This window comes from Hyperolius riggenbachi, chromosome 6, assembly GCF_040937935.1.
Source record: "Hyperolius riggenbachi isolate aHypRig1 chromosome 6, aHypRig1.pri, whole genome shotgun sequence".
Classification (NCBI taxonomy): domain Eukaryota; kingdom Metazoa; phylum Chordata; class Amphibia; order Anura; family Hyperoliidae; genus Hyperolius; species Hyperolius riggenbachi.
In genome coordinates this window covers 295,114,208-295,134,832 of record NC_090651.1, presented here as the reverse complement: position 1 = coordinate 295,134,832, position 20,625 = coordinate 295,114,208, and the positions used below count along the sequence as shown (strand labels likewise).

General features: G+C 47.0%; 1 protein-coding gene across 1 annotated transcript in view; it reads right to left on the bottom strand.

Annotated features, from left to right (window-relative positions):
* The window catches only part of LOC137521615 (sulfotransferase 2B1-like), a 43,627-nt gene extending 23,298 nt beyond the window's left edge, over positions 1-20,329 (bottom strand). Inside the window, exons 1-3 of the mRNA XM_068241092.1 lie at positions 20,154-20,329; positions 12,123-12,264; positions 7,470-7,678 (exon numbers count right to left, since the gene is read on the bottom strand). Coding sequence (XP_068097193.1) covers positions 7,470-7,678; positions 12,123-12,258 — 345 coding nt within the window. The 5' untranslated portion in view covers positions 12,259-12,264; positions 20,154-20,329. The remainder of the gene's footprint in view (positions 1-7,469; positions 7,679-12,122; positions 12,265-20,153) is intronic.
* Between the last annotated feature and the right edge of the window lie 296 nt (positions 20,330-20,625).

Here is a 20,625-nt window from a genome sequence, read left to right as displayed (position 1 = left end):
CCACTGTATACCTGTTCTGTTCAGTGGACCCGCCACTGTATACCTGTTCAGTGAACCCGCCACTGCATACCTGTTGTGTTCAGTGAACCTGCCACTGCATACCTGTTGTGTTCAGTGAACCTGCCACTGCATACCTGTTCTGTGAACCCGCCACTGTATACCTGTTCTGTTCAGTGGACCCGCCACTGTATACCTGTTCAGTGAACCCGCCACTGTATACCTGTTCTGTTCAGTGGACCCGCCACTGTATACCTGTTTAGTGAACACGCCACTGCATACCTATTGTGTTCAGTGATCCTGCCACTGCATACCTGTTCTGTGAACCCGCCACTGTATACCTGTTCTGTTCAGTGGACCCGCCACTGTATACCTGTTCTGTGAACCCGCCACTGTATACCTGTTCTGTTCAGTGGACCCGCCACTGTATACCTGTTCTGTTCAGTGGACCCGCCACTGTATACCTGTTCTGTTCAGTGGACCCGCCACTGTATACCTGTTTAGTGAACACGCCACTGCATACCTATTGTGTTCAGTGATCCTGCCACTGCATACCTGTTCTGTGAACCCGCCACTGTATACATGTTCTGTTCAGTGGACCCGCCACTGTATACCTGTTCTGTTCAGTGGACCCGCCACTGTATACCTGTTCTGTTCAGTGGACCCGCCACTGTATACCTGTTTAGTGAACACGCCACTGCATACCTATTGTGTTCAGTGATCCTGCCACTGCATACCTGTTCTGTGAACCCGCCACTGTATACCTGTTCTGTTCAGTGGACCCGCCACTGTATACCTGTTCTGTGAACCCGCCACTGTATACCTGTTCTGTTCAGTGGACCCGCCACTGTATACCTGTTCTGTTCAGTGGACCCGCCACTGTATACCTGTTCAGTGAACCCGCCACTGCATACCTGTTGTGTTCAGTGAACCTGCCACTGCATACCTGTTGTGTTCAGTGAACCTGCCACTGCATACCTGTTCTGTGAACCCGCCACTGTATACCTGTTCTGTTCAGTGGACCCGCCACTGTATACCTGTTCTGTGAACCCGCCACTGTATACCTGTTCTGTTCAGTGGACCCGCCACTGTATACCTGTTCTGTTCAGTGGACCCGCTACTGTATACCTGTTCTGTTCAGTGGACCCGCCACTGTATACCTGTTCTGTTCAGTGGACCCTCCACTGTATACCTGTTCTGTGAACCCGCCACTGTATACCTGTTCTGTTCAGTGGACCCGCCACTGTATACCTGTTTAGTGAACACGCCACTGCATACCTATTGTGTTCAGTGATCCTGCCACTGCATACCTGTTCTGTGAACCCGCCACTGTATACCTGTTCTGTTCAGTGAACCCACCGCATCAGTGCGCATACCTGTGCAGTTAAGTGAACCCACCTACCTACGTGAGTGCACGCAGTGTGATATACCACTCCGTGCATACCCAATATGGACAAAACAGGTAGAGGAAGAGGAAGAGGTAGTGGCAGAGGCAGAGGAAGGCCACCCGGCAGGTCTGCGCGAGGTCGTGTAAATGTAATTTCGTGTGGACCTGGCCCACAGTACAGTGCTCGGAAGAAGGCACGTCCCATCACCTCCCAAGATTGTCAGGACGTGGTTGAGTATTTAGCGACACAGAACACCTCATCTTGCTCAGCCACCAGCGCTACTACTAGCACCACTTCCGCTGCATTTGACACTTCGCAAGAATTATTTAGGGCTCGATTCACAAAGCGGTGCAAAGTGTTTGCACGCCAGTGAAAAGCCCCTTATCACGCCTAAACTCACTTTAGGCGTGATAAGAAGAAACTCGCGCGAAGTTGCCGCGCGTACGCGCGTACGCGCGTAAGTGCGCGCGCAACACCTGACGCTTCGCGCGAAGCTCCCATTAAGCCCTATGGGACTTTGCACGCGCTCTTACGCGCGTACGCGCGGTAACTTCGCGCGAAGAGCAGGAAAAATCGGTGATAACTCAGTGGTGAAAAGGTCATCACGCCTAAAGTCTTTTAGGCGTGATAACTGGGTTATCACCGCTTTGTGAATCGAGGCCTTAGTGTGAAATCACTGATGCACAGCCATTGTTGTTACAGCCAGATGAATTTTCACCAGCTAATATGTCTGAGTTACGCGGCAACACTATGGATGTAACGTGTCAGGAGGATGAAGGACCTACTGATGGTGCAAGTTTGGATTTGTCTGAGGCAAGCGAAGCTGGGCAGGATGACTACGATGATGACGGTAATAGGGATCCTCTGTATGTTCCCAATAGAGGAGATGAAGAGGGGGACAGTTCAGAGGGGGAGTCAGAGAGTAGTAGGAGGAGAGAAGTTGCTGAAAGAAGCTGGGGCAGCTCTTCGTCAGAAACAGCTGGTGGCAGAGTCCGGCACCATGTATCGCCACCTATGTACAGCCAGCCAACTTGCCCTTCAGCATCAGCTGCTGAGGTCCCCATAGTGCCCACATCCCAGGGTGGCTCAGCGGTGTGGAAATTTTTTAATGTGTGTGCCTCAGATCGGACCAAAGCCATCTGTTCGCTCTGCCAACAAAAATTGAGCCGTGGAAAGGCCAACACTCACGTAGGGACAAGTGCCTTACGAAGGCACCTGGAGAAAAGGCACAAACAGCAATGGGATGGCCACCTGAGCAAAAGCAGCAGCAGCACACAAAAGAAAAGTCACCCTCCTTCTCCTCTTCCTCCTTCAGGTGCATCATCTGCTTCTGCCGCTTTCTCCCTTGCACCTTCACAGGCACCCTCCTCCACTCCGCCTCTGCCCTTGAGCGGTTCCTGCTCCTCTGCCCACAGCAGCAGTCAGGTGTCCGTGAAGGAAATGTTTGAGCGGAAGAAGCCACTTTTGGCCAGTCACCCCCTTGCCCGGCGTCTGACAGCTGGCGTGGCGGAACTGTTAGCTCGCCAGCTGTTACCATACCGGCTGGTGGACTCTGAGGCCTTCCGTAAATTTGTGGCCATCGGAACACCGCAGTGGAAGATGCCAGGCCGCACTTATTTTTCGAGAAAGGCCATACCCCAACTGCACCGTGAAGTTGAGAGGCAAGTGGTGTCATCTCTTGCGAAGAGCGTTGGGTCAAGGGTACACCTGACCACGGATGGCTGGTCTGCCAAGCACGGGCAGGGCCGCTACATTACCTACACAGCCCATTGGGTGAACCTGGTGGTGAACGATGGCAAGCAGAAAGCGGCGGACCAAATTGTGACACCTCCACGGCTTGCAGGCAGGCCTCCTGCCACCTCCTCTCCTCCTGCTACATGCTGTTCGCTGTCCTCCTCCTCCTCCTTGGCTGAGTGGCAGTTCTCCTCTCCAGCTACACAGCCCCAGCTCCGCAGGGCCTATGCTGCATGCCAGGTACGACGGTGTCACGCCATCTTAGACATGGCTTGTCTCAAAGCGGAGAGTCACACTGGAGCAGCTCTCCTGGCTGCTCTTAAGAAACAGGTGGATGAGTGGCTGACCCCGCACCACCTGGAGATAGGCAACGTGGTGTGCGACAACGGCAGCAATCTGCTTGCCGCTTTGCATATGGGGAAGCTGACACACATACCCTGCATGGCACATGTCATGAATCTAGTGGTTCAAAGATTTGTGGCAAAGTACCCTGGCTTAGCGGATGTCCTGAAGCAGGCCAGGAAGTTCTGTGGGCATTTGAGGCGCTCTTACACAGCCATGGCACGATTTGCAGAAATTCAGCGTAAAAACAACATGCCGGTGAGACGCCTCATTTGCGATAGCCCCACTCGCTGGAACTCGACCCTGCTCATGTTCTCCCGCCTGCTAGAACAGAAGAAAGCCGTCACCCAGTACCTCTACAACTGGAGTAGAACGAAACAGTCTGGGAAGATGGGGATGTTCTGGCCCGACAACTGGACACTGATGAAAAATGCATGCAGGCTCATGCGGCCGTTTGAGGAGGTGACCAACCTGGTGAGCCGCAGTGAGGGCACCATCAGCGACTTAATTCCCTACGCGTACTTCTTGGAGCGTGCTGTGCGTAGAGTGGCGGATGAAGCTGCGAATGAGCGTGACCAGGAACCGTTACGGCAGGAACAGGCATGGGACCAATTTTCATCAGACCCAGCTGTTTCCTCAACACCTGCGGCAGCACAGAGGGGGGAGGAGGAGGAAGAAGAGAGGTCGTGTGCAGAAGACGAGTCAGACTCAGAGGATGATGAGCAAGGTGTTTCTTTGGGGGAGGAGGAGGAGGAGGAGGAGGGGACAGCGGCAGGAGAACAACCGCAGCAGGCGTCGCAGGGGGCTTGTGCTGCTCAACCTTCCCGTGGTATTGTTCGCGGCTGGGGGGAGGAGGTTGACTTACCTGACGTCACTGAGGAAGAGCAAGAGGAGATGGAGGGTACTGGATCCGACTTTGTGCAGATGTCGTCTTTTATGCTGTCCTGCCTGTTGAGGGACCCCCGTATAAAAAACCTCAAGGGGAATGAGCTGTACTGGGTGGCCACACTACTAGACCCTCGGTACAGGCACAAAGTGGCGGACCTGTTACCAACTCACCGGAAGGTGGAAAGGATGCAGCACATGCAGAACCAGCTGTCAACTATGCTTTACAATGCCTTTAAGGGTGATGTGACGGCACAACGCCAGCAAGGTACCACTGCCACTAATCCTCCTCCCGTGTCCACGCAGTCAAAGACAGGACGCTCCAGCGATCTCATGGTGATGTCGGACATGCGGACGTTCTTTAGTCCAACGCCTCGCCGTAGCCCTTCCGGATCCACCCTCCACCAACGCCTCGACCGGCAGGTAGCCGACTACCTGGCCTTAAGTGCGGATGTAGATACTGCTGTGAACAGCGATGAGGAACCCTTGAACTACTGGGTGCGCAGGCTTGACCTGTGGCCAGAGCTGTCCCAATTTGCCATCCAACTTCTCTCCTGCCCTGCCGCAAGCGTCCTCTCAGAAAGGACCTTCAGCGCAGCTGGAGGCATTGTCACAGAGAAGAGAAGTCGCCTAAGTCACAAAAGTGTTAAGTACCTCACCTTTATCAAAATGAATGAGGCATGGATCCCGGAGGGCTGCTGCCCGCCCCAAGACTAAGTCAGTCCCCGCACACACAGCATCTCTGCCTGCACGCCGTGTGACTGGCTGCCTGGCCTGCCCCAAAAAGACTAAGTCGCTCCCAGTCCCTCCACACAGCATGTCTGCCTGCAGGCCGCTTCACTACCTTCTCCGCCACCACCAACAGGGTCCGGGACTCCAGGCGGATTGCTGAATTTTTTAGGCCGCTGCTAGCAGCGGCCGCTGTAATAATTTTTATGGTGCGTGTACATGACTGCCTAATTTTTCTGGCTGCACTGAGGGCAGCTGCAACAACAAAAGAAAAGGCATGTACATGCGCCCATTCCCCTTCGTGATCATTACCTTGCCGTGGTGAAGGGGCTTGCGTATCACAATTAAGCAATGACCGGCGCCTAGATGAGTGTCTCGGGGGGCACACAAAAGATAATAAGGTCGTTGCTTCATTGTGGTCAGACCAAATTTGATCAGCTGGACAGTCACTGTTCTGTCATTCAGCTACATCAGCCAGGCCGACCATATGGGCTGTAAAGCCACCAAAACCTGCACTCTCGCCATGGTGCGCACCAGTCCAGCACGGCCGTCACTAGTACAAACAGCTGTTTGCGGTGCGTTACACGGTGAGTTTGGTGTGTCAGTGTGAAGCAGTACCTTAATTACACTACCTGATTGATGTATACACATGCAAGATGTTTTAAAGCACTTTAGGCCTGTCATTTAGCATTCAATGTGATTTCTGCCCTTAAAACGCTGCTTTGCGTCAAATCCAGATTTTTCCCGGGGACTTTTGGCGTGTATCCCACTCCGCCATGCCCCCCTCCAGGTGTTAGACCCCTTGAAACATCTTTTCCATCACTTTTGTGGCCAGCATAATTATTTTTTTTTTTCAAAGTTCGCATCCCCATTGAAGTCTATTGCGGTTCGCGAACTTTAACGCGAACCGAACGTTCCGCGAAAGTTCGCGAACCCGGTTCGCGAACCTAAAATCGGAGGTTCGGCCCAACTCTAGTTGTGAAATACTGTATCTCCCATTTGTCCCATCTGCTACCAGGCATGTCAGCAACATTCTGTCAGATTTAGTGATTTAAAAAAAATGTATAAAGGGTGCAGCCTGGGGCACAAAGCCTCACATGCCTAATGATAAATGAGAAATGTGTACCCCTTAACTGGGGTTGTTTTGTTTTGCCCTCTTCTTTACCTGAAGTTTACAGATTCCAGGGTTAGAAGATATCCCTAAAAGATGTGTGGGGAGGGGTTTGAATGACAAAACTGGCTAGTTGTGCCATAGAACTCTCAAAGTGAACAGTGCCAGGATCAGTCAAACTCTTTGCAAGGTCAGCTTACAATCTGTTCTTAGTCCAAGAGCTCCTCCTCATCTAAAACTGTCAGTGATCCAAAACTCACAGCACAAAGGTTTTTCCTGCTGACTCAAAGCTGTTTCTCAAATCAACTTTGCTCTTGGCAAGATTCCACTGATGAGAGTTGCATGGCCTTCTCATGGATGCCTGAATTGGAGACATGAGCGTAGATTCAGGATGAGTAGAGCTTAATGCATTGCATGTAATGTATTGCATTCTGCTCTACTCATCATCATGTGGTAAAACTTTACGCATGTTATTCTGCTTACTGCTCTTTGTGAATACACCCCATGGAGTGGTGCTGACAGGAATGAAGAGCCAATTGGCCTTTTTATTCACATGACTGTGACTTTAGTGGCCCTAAAGTGAACCAGAGAAGAAGCACCCTCATGTATTTTACCATATATATCAGTGGAAACATTAGAGAAAACACTTACCCTGCTCTCCGTTTCATCCTCACTGCTAAAAGTGTCTGTTATCAGCTGTGATAAGAATCCCCGACTGAGCATTCAGTCTGGCTTTGCCGGGAATCATTATAGCTGAGTCATTATAGCAGAGCCACAAGGGGTCAGGTTTGGGCTTAAAAAGACACCAGAGAAGACAGACTCAGCTATAATCATTCAGTAGCAAAGCCAGACTGAATGCTCAGTCGGGGATTCTTATCAGAGGTGATAACAGTCACATTAAACAGAGAACAATGAAACAAAGAGCAGATTAGGTGTTTACTGTCATGTTCCCACTGATTTATAAGGTAAAATACTTGAGGGTGCTTCGTCTCTGGTTCTCTTTAAGTGTTGAATAGCTGAAAAGATAAGTAATTTTCATACTCTGGACTGTTTGCCATACTTGTAGGATCAAAGCTAGATTATCCACAAGGCAATTTATTCAGACAGCTGGGGCCTGGTGGTGAGAGACCAGGGGCCTGGTTGATGCTAACCCCCATAAACATTACAAGAAAAGCAAGGTGGCTCTCAAGGATGGGTCAAAGTTTCTATCATGCCTAGAGCGCCATTTCACCTTATTCCGTCTCTGTGTAGGATTCAGCTAGCCTTTTATATAGAATACTTACTTTTGCTTTAGATGTTGAAAAGGATTTAGGAAAAAAATTATATGGTAGATGGGAGGAAATGATCCTTGGACGAGTGAGTTTGTCCAATTGAGCCGCAGAATCAGGTATTTCAATCCATGGAGAACGTTCATAGACTGGCACAGTTTGACTTATTGTGGGATCCCCATTATATTTAATTAAATTCAGTATCTCTATCATCCAGTTGGTACCTAGAAAAAGGCAACAGATTTACTTATAGGAATTTTTTTTCTCTCAAATAGGTTAACAAATGATGTGGCACCAGGACCAGATTTCTGGAAAAACCACAAAGGCCCGGGCCTTGGGTGGCTGTAACCCAAGGAGCTCATGGACATTAAAGAGGGGCTGCTACATATGAAAGAGGTGGCTGAAATTGGGGAGCAACACATGATAAAGGGAAACAGATGCTCAAGGGAGCGGTTCATGAAAGAAAGGAATTGCTGTATACTGACAATCAGTGCTGCTCGGATACTCCGTTTCAAAATCCGGATTGGATCCGGATCCGGATACCCAGATATCCGATCCGGGTCGGATATCTGATTTCAAAATTTTCCAATCCGAATCGGTTATCCGACCCCAGTATCTGGGAAATCCGGGCAAATTCGGATATCTGGATAGAAAACCCGGAAGTGGCCTTTAAATTGCTTTAAAGACGTTTTTAGGGTAAATGAGGCATGTAGCATCATTATTTTTTAAAGGGGAAAACTAATTGATGATGTGGGGACATAAAATCCCCCCCCCCCCCCCCCAAAAAATGGCTGTCAATTAACATCAGGCCTAGGTTCTAGACAGCGGTTGTGCAGCCCACATTGTGTCCAAAGTCAGCACAACTGGGACATGGCAGTTTTCAGCCCAGACACCTCCAAAAAATTATGCAGCAATTGTGTTTTGGGTTAAATATAGGTGGTATCAGCACAGCAGCAGTGGCCTGTGGCACCCTGGCGGTGTGAGCAGCACAGGCAGCAGGAGCAGGGTAGTGCAGCAGCAGCAGATGTAATGTCTGCCAGGAGCATGCCGGATGTGGCACTTGGCACGTGGCACTTTGGACTTGGCACGTGCAAAGTGCCACATGCAAAGTGCAAAGTGCCAAGTGCAAAATGCAAAGTGCCACGTGGAAACACGTGCAAAGTACAAAGTGCCACGTGCCAAAGTGCCAAGTGCAAAGTGCCATGTGCAAACACGTGCAAAGTGCCACATGAAAAGTGCCATGTGCAAAGTGCCACGTGCAAACACGTGCAAAGTGCCACGTGCAAACACGTGCAAAGTGCCAAGTGCAAATGCCACGTGCAAAGTGCCATATGCAAACATGTGCAAAGTGCCACGTGCCAAGTGCCACGTGCCAAGTGCCACGTGCAAACATGTGCAAAGTGCCGAGTGCCACGTGCCAAGTGCCACGTGCCAAGTGCCACGTGCAGAGTGACAGTCAGACAGCAGAGGAGAGGACACTAACTGTCACACTGGCACTGCTCAGCAGCACAGCAGTTCTGTAGTAAGCTAACACAGTAGTACTACTACTCTAACAACTACTAGCACTGACTGCAGTACTACAGTACTAACTACACAATTACACAGTAATGCTATTCCCTAATCCCTAACCTAACCTATACTGTAGCTAGCTAAGGCTAATAGCTGGCCAGCAGGCAGCAGCTGGCCTGGTCTGTGCACAGCACACACACAGACACATAGCAGCTGCCTGCAGCACTGGAGCACACCCTGTGACTGTCACACAATGAAATCAAGCTAATTAACGATTTAACAATAGTGTAGTGATAATGAAGGGGTTAATCACTGAACAGCTTTAGTTTTACACTGTATACACACTTGCTAGGCCAGCAGCACCGGAGCATGTCTCTTAGTGAGCATTCACAAGCAAGGGATGCTATTTCTAATCATGGCAGCCCTCATTATTATACAAGGGGGCTGGCCAGTTTTCCTTTCTGTGATTGGGTGCCAGGGTTTAGGCTGGGAGCCCTCTGATTGGCTTAATGAGGTCAGGTGGGGATGGCCAGGGTTCCCCTCTGTGATTGGTTGCTAGGGCTTCTGCTGGGAGCCCTCTGATTGGCTCCAGGACGTCCTGGATGTCATACAGTATCTCAATAGTCGGATATTTGCCGGATATCCGCGGTATCCACGGATATCCACATTGCCCTGCCAACTATCCGCAGATAGCTATCCGGATTTAGGCCCATGTATCCGGAATCCGAATCCAGTCGGATTGCTGAAAAAAGTTCGGATATCCGGGTTACCCGGATATCCGGACCGGAATCCTGATGAGCAGTAGTGTTGGGCGAACACCTGGATGTTCAGGTTCGGGTCCGTTCGCCGAACATGGGCCAGATGTTCGGCATGTTCGGGCCGAACCCCGAACTCCCCCGAACATGCCGCTTTTGGGGGCCCTATGGGGTCGCAGGCATAAGGGGGGAGCATGCCCCGATCGCGGGGGGGGGTCGGAAATTCCCCCCACCCCCTCCGCTAGCGCTCCCCCCTCTGCCCGCTTCCACATAAAAAAGTTTGCGTAAAGTTAAATAGTATCGGTGGTGGCTGCTGCAGTGGCTGGCTGGCAGTGGTGTGAGTGAGGAGGAGGAGTCCGAGTAGGACGCGTTGAGGCCGGGCAGCGGGCGGTTCAGCGGTAGTACCCTTGTGGTACTTCCGCCCTTTCTCTGACCTCACGTCCTCTACGTGATGACGCATACGAGGGTACGCGTGACGTATGCGTCATCACGTCATCGGGGCATGCTCCCCCCTTGTGCCTGCGACTCCATAGGGGGGCCGTATTCGGCCGAACAGGGGCCCTGTTCGGCCGGGCATTGAGCAGTTCGGGCGAACCCGAACTAAAAGGCCGAACACCATCAGGTGTTCGGCCGAACTCGATCATAACCCGAACAGGGTGATGTTCTGCAGAACCTGAACAGTGGTGAACACTGTTCGCCCAACACTAATGATCAGCACTGCTAACAATACAAAACGCAAGAGGAGCAAATGATCACTCCCACCCAACAAGCTGCCATTTTATATAGTCCACAAACAGGGTTTGAGGGTCCCAGGTGGTGGCAGAGCCTGGGGCTCCCTTCTTTCAGGTGCACTAGTGTTCGTGTTTTTAAATTTCTTTTTTGCAGCTTCCGGTATGTAGAGGCAGGTTAGTGGTTAGTGAGGGGGGCATTGAGAGGTATACCTGCATGTGGTGCCCCCTGCTGGTCACATAGTCTATGGTTATGTGCGACCGAGCCTCTCACCTGTTTTTTACTAAGTCTATGCAACTCCTGCTAGATTTGGTACTACAGACACAGGTGTATACACTGGCGAATGGAGGGGGCTATTCTGGGTGTCTGGAACACCCCCCCCCCCCTTGCACTGAGCTGTGTATTCAGCCAGGGAAGCCTGCATAATATAAAAAGCCTCATTCTCCCTCCCTTCTTACTTCTGGTGCCTCCCTCCAGCTAATAGAATGAGAGAGGCAGCAGAGCATCCCCCACAAGAAGATGCAGCCTGCAGTGAGAGAATGTTGATTCTGGAGTCCCGGACTCTCCACAGCACAGAAGTGTCAGACATGATGCAATTAGAGGGCAGGCAAGCTGGTAAATATGCACAGCATGATGCAGAGCTTGCCTGGACTCAGGGTCCGTGGGCAAACATCTGTCTGGTCTCTCCTCATTGTTATAATGACTGCATGTGTGGATAAGGTGTTAAACAAGTTGAAAAGTTTTTGACAGTCCCTAGACTCCAGGAGGGCTTCTTTCTGACTTGTGTGGGAGACTGGCAGGGACAGGAGTCCGATTACAGGCAAGTAACCTGTCTGATGTGGGACTGCAATACAGATAAGTTCTCTGCTCCATCTCAGGCTATTCTCAATTTCTCCACTCCTCTCTCTGGGCTAGTGCAACGCCAAAATGACAATAGCAATCGCTAGCAATTTGTGAGTGTGATTTTGTGAAGCGATTTTCAGAGCGATTTTTTAATTAATCGCTCAAAAACATGCTACATGCAGTATACGTGCGATTTTGAAAAAGTCACAACGCTGCTGTGAGAACACGGTCATAGGGTAACATTAGCCAAGCGCTTTTCAAATCACTGTTGATTTGAAAAACGCTCAGAAGCACTCTTGGTGTGCACAAGCCTCCTTCATTCACCTTTGTTTCCCTCTTCCCCTACTGCTGGCTGTCTTCTTGTCATACAGGAAAGCTAAATAAAAGTGCAATTCTGGTGAGGCAAAATATTATTATTTAGTATTTATATAGCGCTGCCATCTTCCGCAGATGCATATATCCCTGCATCATATGGGTATCGCTTGCGCTATGTGACACTATGTGGCATATTCCACTGAATTGTCCAAACTAAGTCTATCTCCCGTTCCTCTCTTGGGGAGTTGTTCCAGCACTGTACCCCGTTCAAATTTGCTGCTACCAGAAGCCCTCAGAAACACTCGTGTCCTTGAGTACTTCCAAAGATAGGCAGCTTCGTAATACGCCAGCGCACTTTTGTGCATGGGGAGTATGGAGCCACCTGTATTCGGAAGCACTCGAGGACATAAGTGCTTCTGGACCTTTCAGGAATCCCCCCCTTAAAAATCCTGCGTTTGCCCCTGGTATACCATTACACTTGATTGACTGACAAGCTGTCTGTGAACCATTAAATTACCTGACTTGGGGTAGGTGACATTGTAGACATCATCATCATAGACTTCAAATTCATTTTCAACAAATTTAAGTCTGTCTTCTGAATGAAACTTTGAGGCAAATCGGACACCTTTGCATATGAAATTTTCAAAAGACATGTTTACCTGCAAAACAAGGACAAAAAGGTAATGATGTGCAATAAAGTGTTTGCACAGTTCTTAATTGTATTTGTATTAGTCAAGCCCAGGCACCTCTACAAGACTCGCACTTTCTCATGTATGTGGTCTCCTGGGAGGACTAGATAGCCTGTTGTGATATCACCCACCTACCCTGTCCTACTATGGTACCGTTGCCATTAACCACTTTCCCCACCACTACAGTATATCTACATCAGCTGTGGCACCCTCCAAGCCACAGCTACGTAGATATACTGACCTGCTTTCAGCCCTGCTGTGAACGATCGGGTGCGCTTCAGAGCGCACCCCCTGGCACTGTCGGTTGCCTTACTAATTGGCAAAAGGGAACATGTTCCCTTGTAGCCAATTAGTGATTCCTCCACGGATGAACGATCACCGCTGTAGCATACAGTGTGATCCTTCATCTCCCCCTCCTCCGTGCACAGATAGCCAAAACAATTTAAATAAAGCTGCCTCTCTCACCTTACCTCGTTCCAGCGATGAGCCTGCAGCCCGAGCATCCGATGCCAGCTCTGAACTCAGCCGCGTATTGCCGGTTACCCGGGTCCCAGCTTGATGACGTCATCAAGCCGGGACCCGGGTTACCTTCAATACGCGGCTGAGTGCAGAGCGGGGATCGGATGCTTGGGCTGCAGGCTCATCGCTGGAACGAGGTAAGGTGAGAGAGGCAGCTTTATTTACATCTTTTTGGCTATCTGTGCACGGAGGGGCTGCCTGATGGGGGGGGGGGGGAGGGGGCGCACATCTGGCTATCCACACTGGGGGGAGGGGGGGTTATAGTGTGCAAAACAACTGCCAGGCATCTGGGTAACTGGGGGATGAAAGCTAACAATGGGGATCATTTGGTTACCGGGGGGAGGGGGGGGAGGTAACCTAATACTGGTGGCACCTCTGGCTATAATTGGTGGGGGGAAGGCAATTCTGGGGGCACATATGGCTATAATGGGGGAAATTTTATCCTGGGGACACATCTGCCTATAATGAGTGTGCCAATCCTGGCGGCGTTACTGTCTCTCTGTACTAGGGGGTGGTAGATACAAGGAACACATCTGACTATACGGGGGTGCTGATATTGGCGTCACATCTGGCTAAACTGGGACGGTTGGGCTGATACTCGGGGCACATCTGACTATATTAGGGGGGACATAAAACTGGTGGAATGGTTTTATCACTGTGGCACTTTTTATTTTTAAACTGGAATTGTTAAAAACGGAGAAATAATGCATTTTTTTATTTTTGCTCCCTTTTTTCAATTAGAATGCCTAGAAAACAAAATTGTTCTTGGGACTAAATACCCCCCAAAGCCTGGTTTGTCTTGAAAAAAATGATATATAGATCATTTAGGTGTAGAGAGTAGGGATACAAGTATTGCTGATTGAATAGGTACATAGCTAAAAGGTCAAAACTTCTCTGGTCAATAAGGGGAAAACAAGGTCTGGATGCGAAGTGGTTAAAGGAATCATCAAGCAAAATCATGATGAATTAAACTGCCTACCTCCAGCTGTTCCATATGTAATTCCTTGCTGGATCGCTATGTCTGTTGCCTCCCATACTCGCTCGTTTCCCTTCAATTCAGGCCTGTAAAATCCCCATGCCCCAGAAGTAATAGGTCCATGGATGTGCTATAGTCATTTACTTTCTGCGGGACGCTGGCACAGTTGAAACGCATAGCATGCTTACGTAAGCCTGTGCACGCTTACTGAAGCCGCCGGAGGCGTGTTTCAGCTTGCCGTCCTCGCTCGTAAGCCAAACCCTCCGCTTCAGCCTCCACCCACCAAATCTTCCCTTCAGCCTCAGCTCAGATCGCTACCCTCAGTGTACTGACAGGCATCCATCAGTCCTAGGGAAGTCCACAGAAGCAAAAAAAGCGGAGCCAGCAACGCAGAGCAGCTATAAATCTCCCTGGTGGCATGGACGAGCCTGACTTATCATTACCGCTTTCAGCAACTTTTAGCTGGATGAGTCACACTTGTCCTTACCGCTAGGGAGGTTAATAACACTGCTGCCTAACTTAAATTCTGTATCTACTCTGCGGCTGTGATCTTCTCCCATCCTCCTTAACCACACTGATCCAGCGGCCAGCCTGGGGCCCTCCAAACATATTCGACAAAAGCTTGTATATGAATATGTTCTGGAAGACGCATTCCAGTCTGTACAGCCCGCGTCTGTGCAGTAGCATGGAGTTGCTTGTGCACAGAGGAAAAAGTTGTGTATGATCGGCATTGTGTTACTATGTTAGGTGTACTTGTAAAGTGCAGTTGCACTATATACAGACAGGAGTGCAGCCGTGACAACATAATTGACAGGCTCTTGTTAAATGTGTTGAGAGGATGCCAGGCTAGATCAGTTTGGTTGAGGAGGGAGGGGTAAGATTGGATCTCTTTTTCCTAACAGATATCCTTTAAAATAAAAAATAAGGTACATAGATTCCCGTGTTTAACCATTTTACCACTAAGGGATTTTTCCCCTTATGGACCAGAGCAATTTTCACATTTCAGTTCTCCTTCCATGTATTCGCCAATAACATTATCCCAACAAAATGATCTATATTTTGTTTTTTTTTCACCAATTAGGCTTTCTTTGGGTGGTACGTTTTGCTAAGAATTATTTTCATCTAAATGCATTTTAACCAAAATAATAAGAAAAAAAAATGAAAAAATTCATTATTTCTCAGTTTTTGGCCATTATAGTTTTAAAATAAAATGTGCTACTGTAGATAAAACCCACACATTTTATTTGCTCATGTGTCCCAGTTATTACAATGTTTAAAATATGTCCCTAGTGCAATGTATGTCGACAATATTTTATTTGGAAATAAAGATATATTTTTTCAGTTTTACATCCGTGACTAATTACAAGCCCTTATTTGCCCCTGAGGTAACTATGTATTTCTTTTTTTAAATGTTTTTTTTTCTTTTATATACAAATGTTTTATTTTGGTAACTATGGGAGAGTGCGGAAGGTAAGGATTTATTATTTGGCCACTAGATGTCTCTCCACTTTATATACCTGCGTACTGTGCGTAAGATTACAGGAAGTAACGTGTTTGTTTAACATCTCTTTTAACCTGGTGATCAATGATCACAGTCACTTCGGTGACTCGGTGAATCGGTGAATGAGAACTGTGCTCCCATACACTGATCAGTGTACTAATGGGCAATGACAAGAATGTGTGCGGTGGGCGATCGTGGTGAAGTATGTATAGCTACGCCCTTGGAGCCATTAATAACCACCGTAGAGATACTGCCTCTGCTGCAGCAAGTTGTTTAAAAAAAAGTGTATAACCCACTACTATTCTCAATCCTTCCCTACGTAGGGCTTATAATGTGCAATCTGTGTCAACCTTAGCGATTATTGCTTGATCGTTAGGATGATAATGCAGGGACCAGTCATTGACTGTACATATACGCAGCCCCCCTCTACCTATGCCTTTCCCTAAAACCCCCCTCCCCCCAACCTATGCCTACAGGTAATACTAGAAAAATTAGAATAGTGCACAGAAGTTTATTTATTTCAATAATTCAATTTAAAAGGTGAAACTAATATATGAAATAGGAAACCTTTGCATGTATTTTGGATTAATTAGCTGATTAGAGTCTGACACTTTCAGCCTAGCATATTAAACATTTTCACAATATTCTAATGGTCTGAGATTTTTATTTTGGGGTTCTCATAAGCTGTAAGCCATAATCATCAAAATTACAACAAATAAAGGCTTGAAAAATCTCACTTTACATGAGTCTATTTCATATAATAGTTTCACTGAGATAAATGGACTTTTGAACAACATTCAAGAGATTCTCTTGAATGTTTGCTTGGGAAAAAGTGTGTGTATGTTAGAGGGGGGATCCGGGAAGCTCTGTTGGTCAGGAGGTGGCTGGTAATAGTGGGCCTTGGGTGGTAAAAAGTACAAACCCGGCCCTGGATATGATGTATTTGATATGAGAATGGTGAATGCGTCACACCTGTATTCTAATAAAGTACAGTACACTGGTGACTAGCCTTGAGGAGTAAAAATTACCCCCTTCACTTATTTAATTACCAGAACAAATATCTGAGGATCATCTTGATATCCTTTGGGAGACTCTCATATTCCACCATAAGCCCCCACCCCTCCAGGACCTATCTCCACATGTGTGGATGTTGTTACCCCCACCTCCCCAGGCACAAACACAAAGTGGGAAAAAACATGGAACAGAAAGGATTTTGTGGAAGAGGTTTTGTTGCCCCTCATTTTACTGTCATATCCATATCATAGACCATGTGGGCTAGTATAGCAGAGGGTTCAGGGCCAACAAAGTCCATGCTCCAAATTCTGGCTATACCATGTCAAGAACCAGCTCCAAGGCACACCTGCAGACACAGCTCCTGACGTGTTGGCCCAAAATCGAGAGGAGGAGCGGTCTTATTTAAGCTAAAACAAGGCTGTCGCCTTCAACCAAACTCTGCAAGACTCAGCCACCACTAGCAGTCATCCGCGACCATACTGAAGATCTGTCCCTGTCTATGGCACTTATGACAATTGCATGCACTGCTGTAGAGCTACACGCACTTAGGCTGGCATTCATGTATCTTGGGTCAGCCGCGGGCTTTAAGCCAAACACCACACACACAATGCAATCTCACACGGTAGCAATGAACAATCCGAGCATACAATCTGGCACTGAACTGTAACACATAACTTTGCAATCTCTCTCTAGGAGATGTACAGTGGCTTGCAAAAGTATTCGGCCCCCTTGAAGTTTTCCACATTTTGTCACATTACTGCCACAAACATGAATCAATTTTATTGGAATTCCACGTGAAAGGCCAATACAAATTGGTGTACACGTGAGAAGTGGAACGAAAATTATACATGATTCCAAACATTTTTTTTACAAATAAATAACTTCAAAGTGGGGTGTGCGTAATTATTCAGCCCCCTTAGTCAATACTTTGTAGAACCACCTTTTGCTGCAATTACAGCTGCCAGTCTTTTAGGGTATGTCTCTACCTACTTTGCACATCTAGAGACTGAAATCCTTGCCCATTCTTCTTTGTAAAACAGCTCCAGCTCAGTCAGATTAGATGGACAGCGTTTGTGAACAGCAGTTTTCAGATCTTGCCACAGATATGTTTTGTTTTAAACCATTTCATTGTTGCCCTGGCTTTGTGTTTAGGGTCGTTGTCCTGCTGGAAGCTGAACCTCCGCCCCAGTCTCAAGTCTTTTGCAGACTCCAAGAGGTTTTCTTCCAAGATTGCCCTGTATTTGGCTCCATCCATCTATCCATCAACTCTGACTAGCTTCCCTGTCCCTGCTGAAGAGAAGCACCCCCAGAGCATGATGCCGCCACCACCATATTTGACAGTGGGGATGGTGGGTTCAGAGTGATGTGCAGTGTTAGTTTTCCGCCACACACAGCGTTTTGCATTTTGGCCAAAAAGTACAATTTTGGTCTCATCGGACTAGAGCGCCTTCTTCCACATGTTTGCTGTGTCCCCCACATGGCTTGTGGCAAACTGCAAAAGGGACTTCTTATGCTTTTCTGTTACAATGGCTTTCTTCTTGCATCTCTTCCATAAAGGCCAACTGTGTGTAGTGCACGACTAGTAGTTGTCCTATGGACAGATTCCCCCACCTGAGCTTTAGATCTCTACAGTTCGTCCAGAGTCACCATGGGCCTCTTGACTGCATTTTTGATCAGCGCTCTCCTTGTTCGGCCTGTGAGTTTAGGTGGACGGCCTTGTCTTGGTAGGTTTACAGTTGTGCCATACTCCTTCCATTTCTGAATAATCACTTGAACAGTGCTCCGTGGGATGTTCAAGGCTTTGGAAATCTTTTTGTAGCCTAAGCCTGCTTTAAATTTCTTAATAACTTTATCCCTGACCTGTCTGGTGTGTTCTTTGGACTTCATGGTGTTGTTGCTCCCAATATTCTCTTAGACAACCTCTGAGGCGTCCCAGAGCAGCTGTATTTGTCCTGACATTAGATTACACACAGGTGCACTCTATTTAGTCATTAGCACTCATCAGGCAATGTCTATGGGCAACTGACTGCACTCAGACCAAAGGGGGCTGAATAATTACGCACACCCCACTTTGCAGTTATTGATTTGTAAAAAATGTTTGGAATCATGTATGATTTTCGTTCCACTTCTCACGTGTACACCACTTTGTGTTGGTCTTTCACGTGGAATTCCAATAAAATTGATTCATGTTTGTGGCAGTAATGTGACAAAATGTGGAAAACTTCAAGGGGGCCAAATACTTTTGTAAGTCACTGTATATCTCTACTAAGTACACAAACGCAACATACGTAAAGTTAAATAATAATAATAATAATAATAATAATAATAATAATAAAAACAATACAATTAATCCCTTCCAAAGCCCCCTCCTCTTCCCCTCACCCAGGTTACCAAACAATCATCCAAAAAAAGTAAAAAAAAAAAAAAAAAACAACATTAATAGTTGCCTAAGGGACTCAACATTTTTTTTTAATATGTATTTCATGAGGGTATATTACTGTTATTTCAGTCCATAAGTGCCTGCAATTGACCAGACACACAAAAAGAAAAACAAAACAGAAAAATAAACCTCTACTTCCAAATATTATATTGCCGCCATAAATTGTAATTGGAATGTAATTTAAATGTGATAGCAGGGACTAATGGGCACATAATTTTTTTTTTTTATTGTAGCATTGCTTATTTTAAAACTGTGGAGGATGGAATTGGAGAAATAGTGTATTTTTTTTGTTTTGCCTATAAAATTCATAGAAAATAAACTAATTACTGAAAACAAGTATCACCCACACAAAAGCCTAATTTGTGGCGAAAAGAACAAGCTATAGATCTATCACGTGTGAGAAGCAGTGATAAAGTTATGGCCAAATGAATGGAAGGAGCGCTGACAGGTAAAAATGTATTTTTGGCATTAAGGTAAAATGGGCTGTAGGCTGAAGTGATTAAATGTCACTACAGGCTTCAAAGTTCACAAGAGTGGCAAACGTGTCACTTGCCCCTTTGCATAGCTGAGGTGACGAAATGTCCAGTGTTCCCTCCAAATGAAATACAATGCATAACACACACAGCAGACATAATGTGTAACCAAAGTGCATTCTACCTGAGGTCACACAAGATGGCTTCCAACACGTCCTGTATGCCAACACACTGCGTATATCATTATGCCAACCTGCATGGGTGACAAAGGTGAAAAGGGGGGCCGCACATTGTCCATTTTATAAAATGCTTAGAAACCTGTCATTGAGAATACTGCTGCAATCATTCATCATTTAACATGTTTTAAAAAAATGTAACTTTAAAATCAATTTTCTCTAAAGATCTTTCCCAAAAAAATTGTTACGTGTTCGCTGTCTAATACTCACTGGTAATGATAGCATCATGTGCAATTCACTTTTTCTCCTGAGTTTTCTCCTAGGAGATAATTTTTCATCTCCTGTAAAAAAAAACTTTTTAGCACTTTGCAATGAACAAAATATCAAAAAGTAGGTGAAAAAGTACTTTTGAGTATGTTCTTGTTTGTGAATGGTTAAAAAAGCATTTTACTAACAAGGTTTGAAAATATCACCTAGGAGAAAACTCAGGAGAAAAAGTGAATTGCATATGGGCCATGGGGTCTTTACTATTAACTTCTAAAGTTGGCACCATTAACTTCAATGCAAGTAGTTTGATGAAACTCTTGCGGAGAGCAGAGGCTTCCCTCAGTTGAGTAAACACGTTTTTTTTATTCTTCCGCCTCAGGTTCACTTCAGGACAGCACACCATAAGTCGCTGCAGCTTTATAGTTCTCTGTTAACCAGAAAGCTACCCGATGATAATACTGTCAAAACCTTTATGTGTATTACAAAGTCTTACCCTCCTTTGGGCTGTAATGTGAGATCTCTGCAGCTGTTAGTCCACCAATCACAGCAGCTCCTTTAGTTTTCAGAGTGAATCTGTAGATGCTGGCTGTGCATTGCCACTCTCCACTTGATCTCCCCTTCTTCTGCAGTGTGGTGTTCCACTGGCTTCCTCATCATCTGATCAACATCAGACCAATCACGCTCCTGCTAGTGAGGAGTGGGGAAGAGAAGGCTGAATTACACAGGCTCTGCTCTAAGTGTAAACAGTCAGTTTTGGATGGGTGCCCCTTTTAGCAGCAAAACAGTAGGACAAATCAGTAAGCGTGGGTTAGAGTGATTAAGATATCGAATGGTAAGACAGGCTGTACTGTAACCTGTTTGCTGTTCACAGTGAGTCTGGAGCCTCCGATTAGATCTATCACAAAAAATCCAGAAAGTAATAAGATAAATAGTGGTGGGGAAGAAGCAAAATAAGTTGCATATTA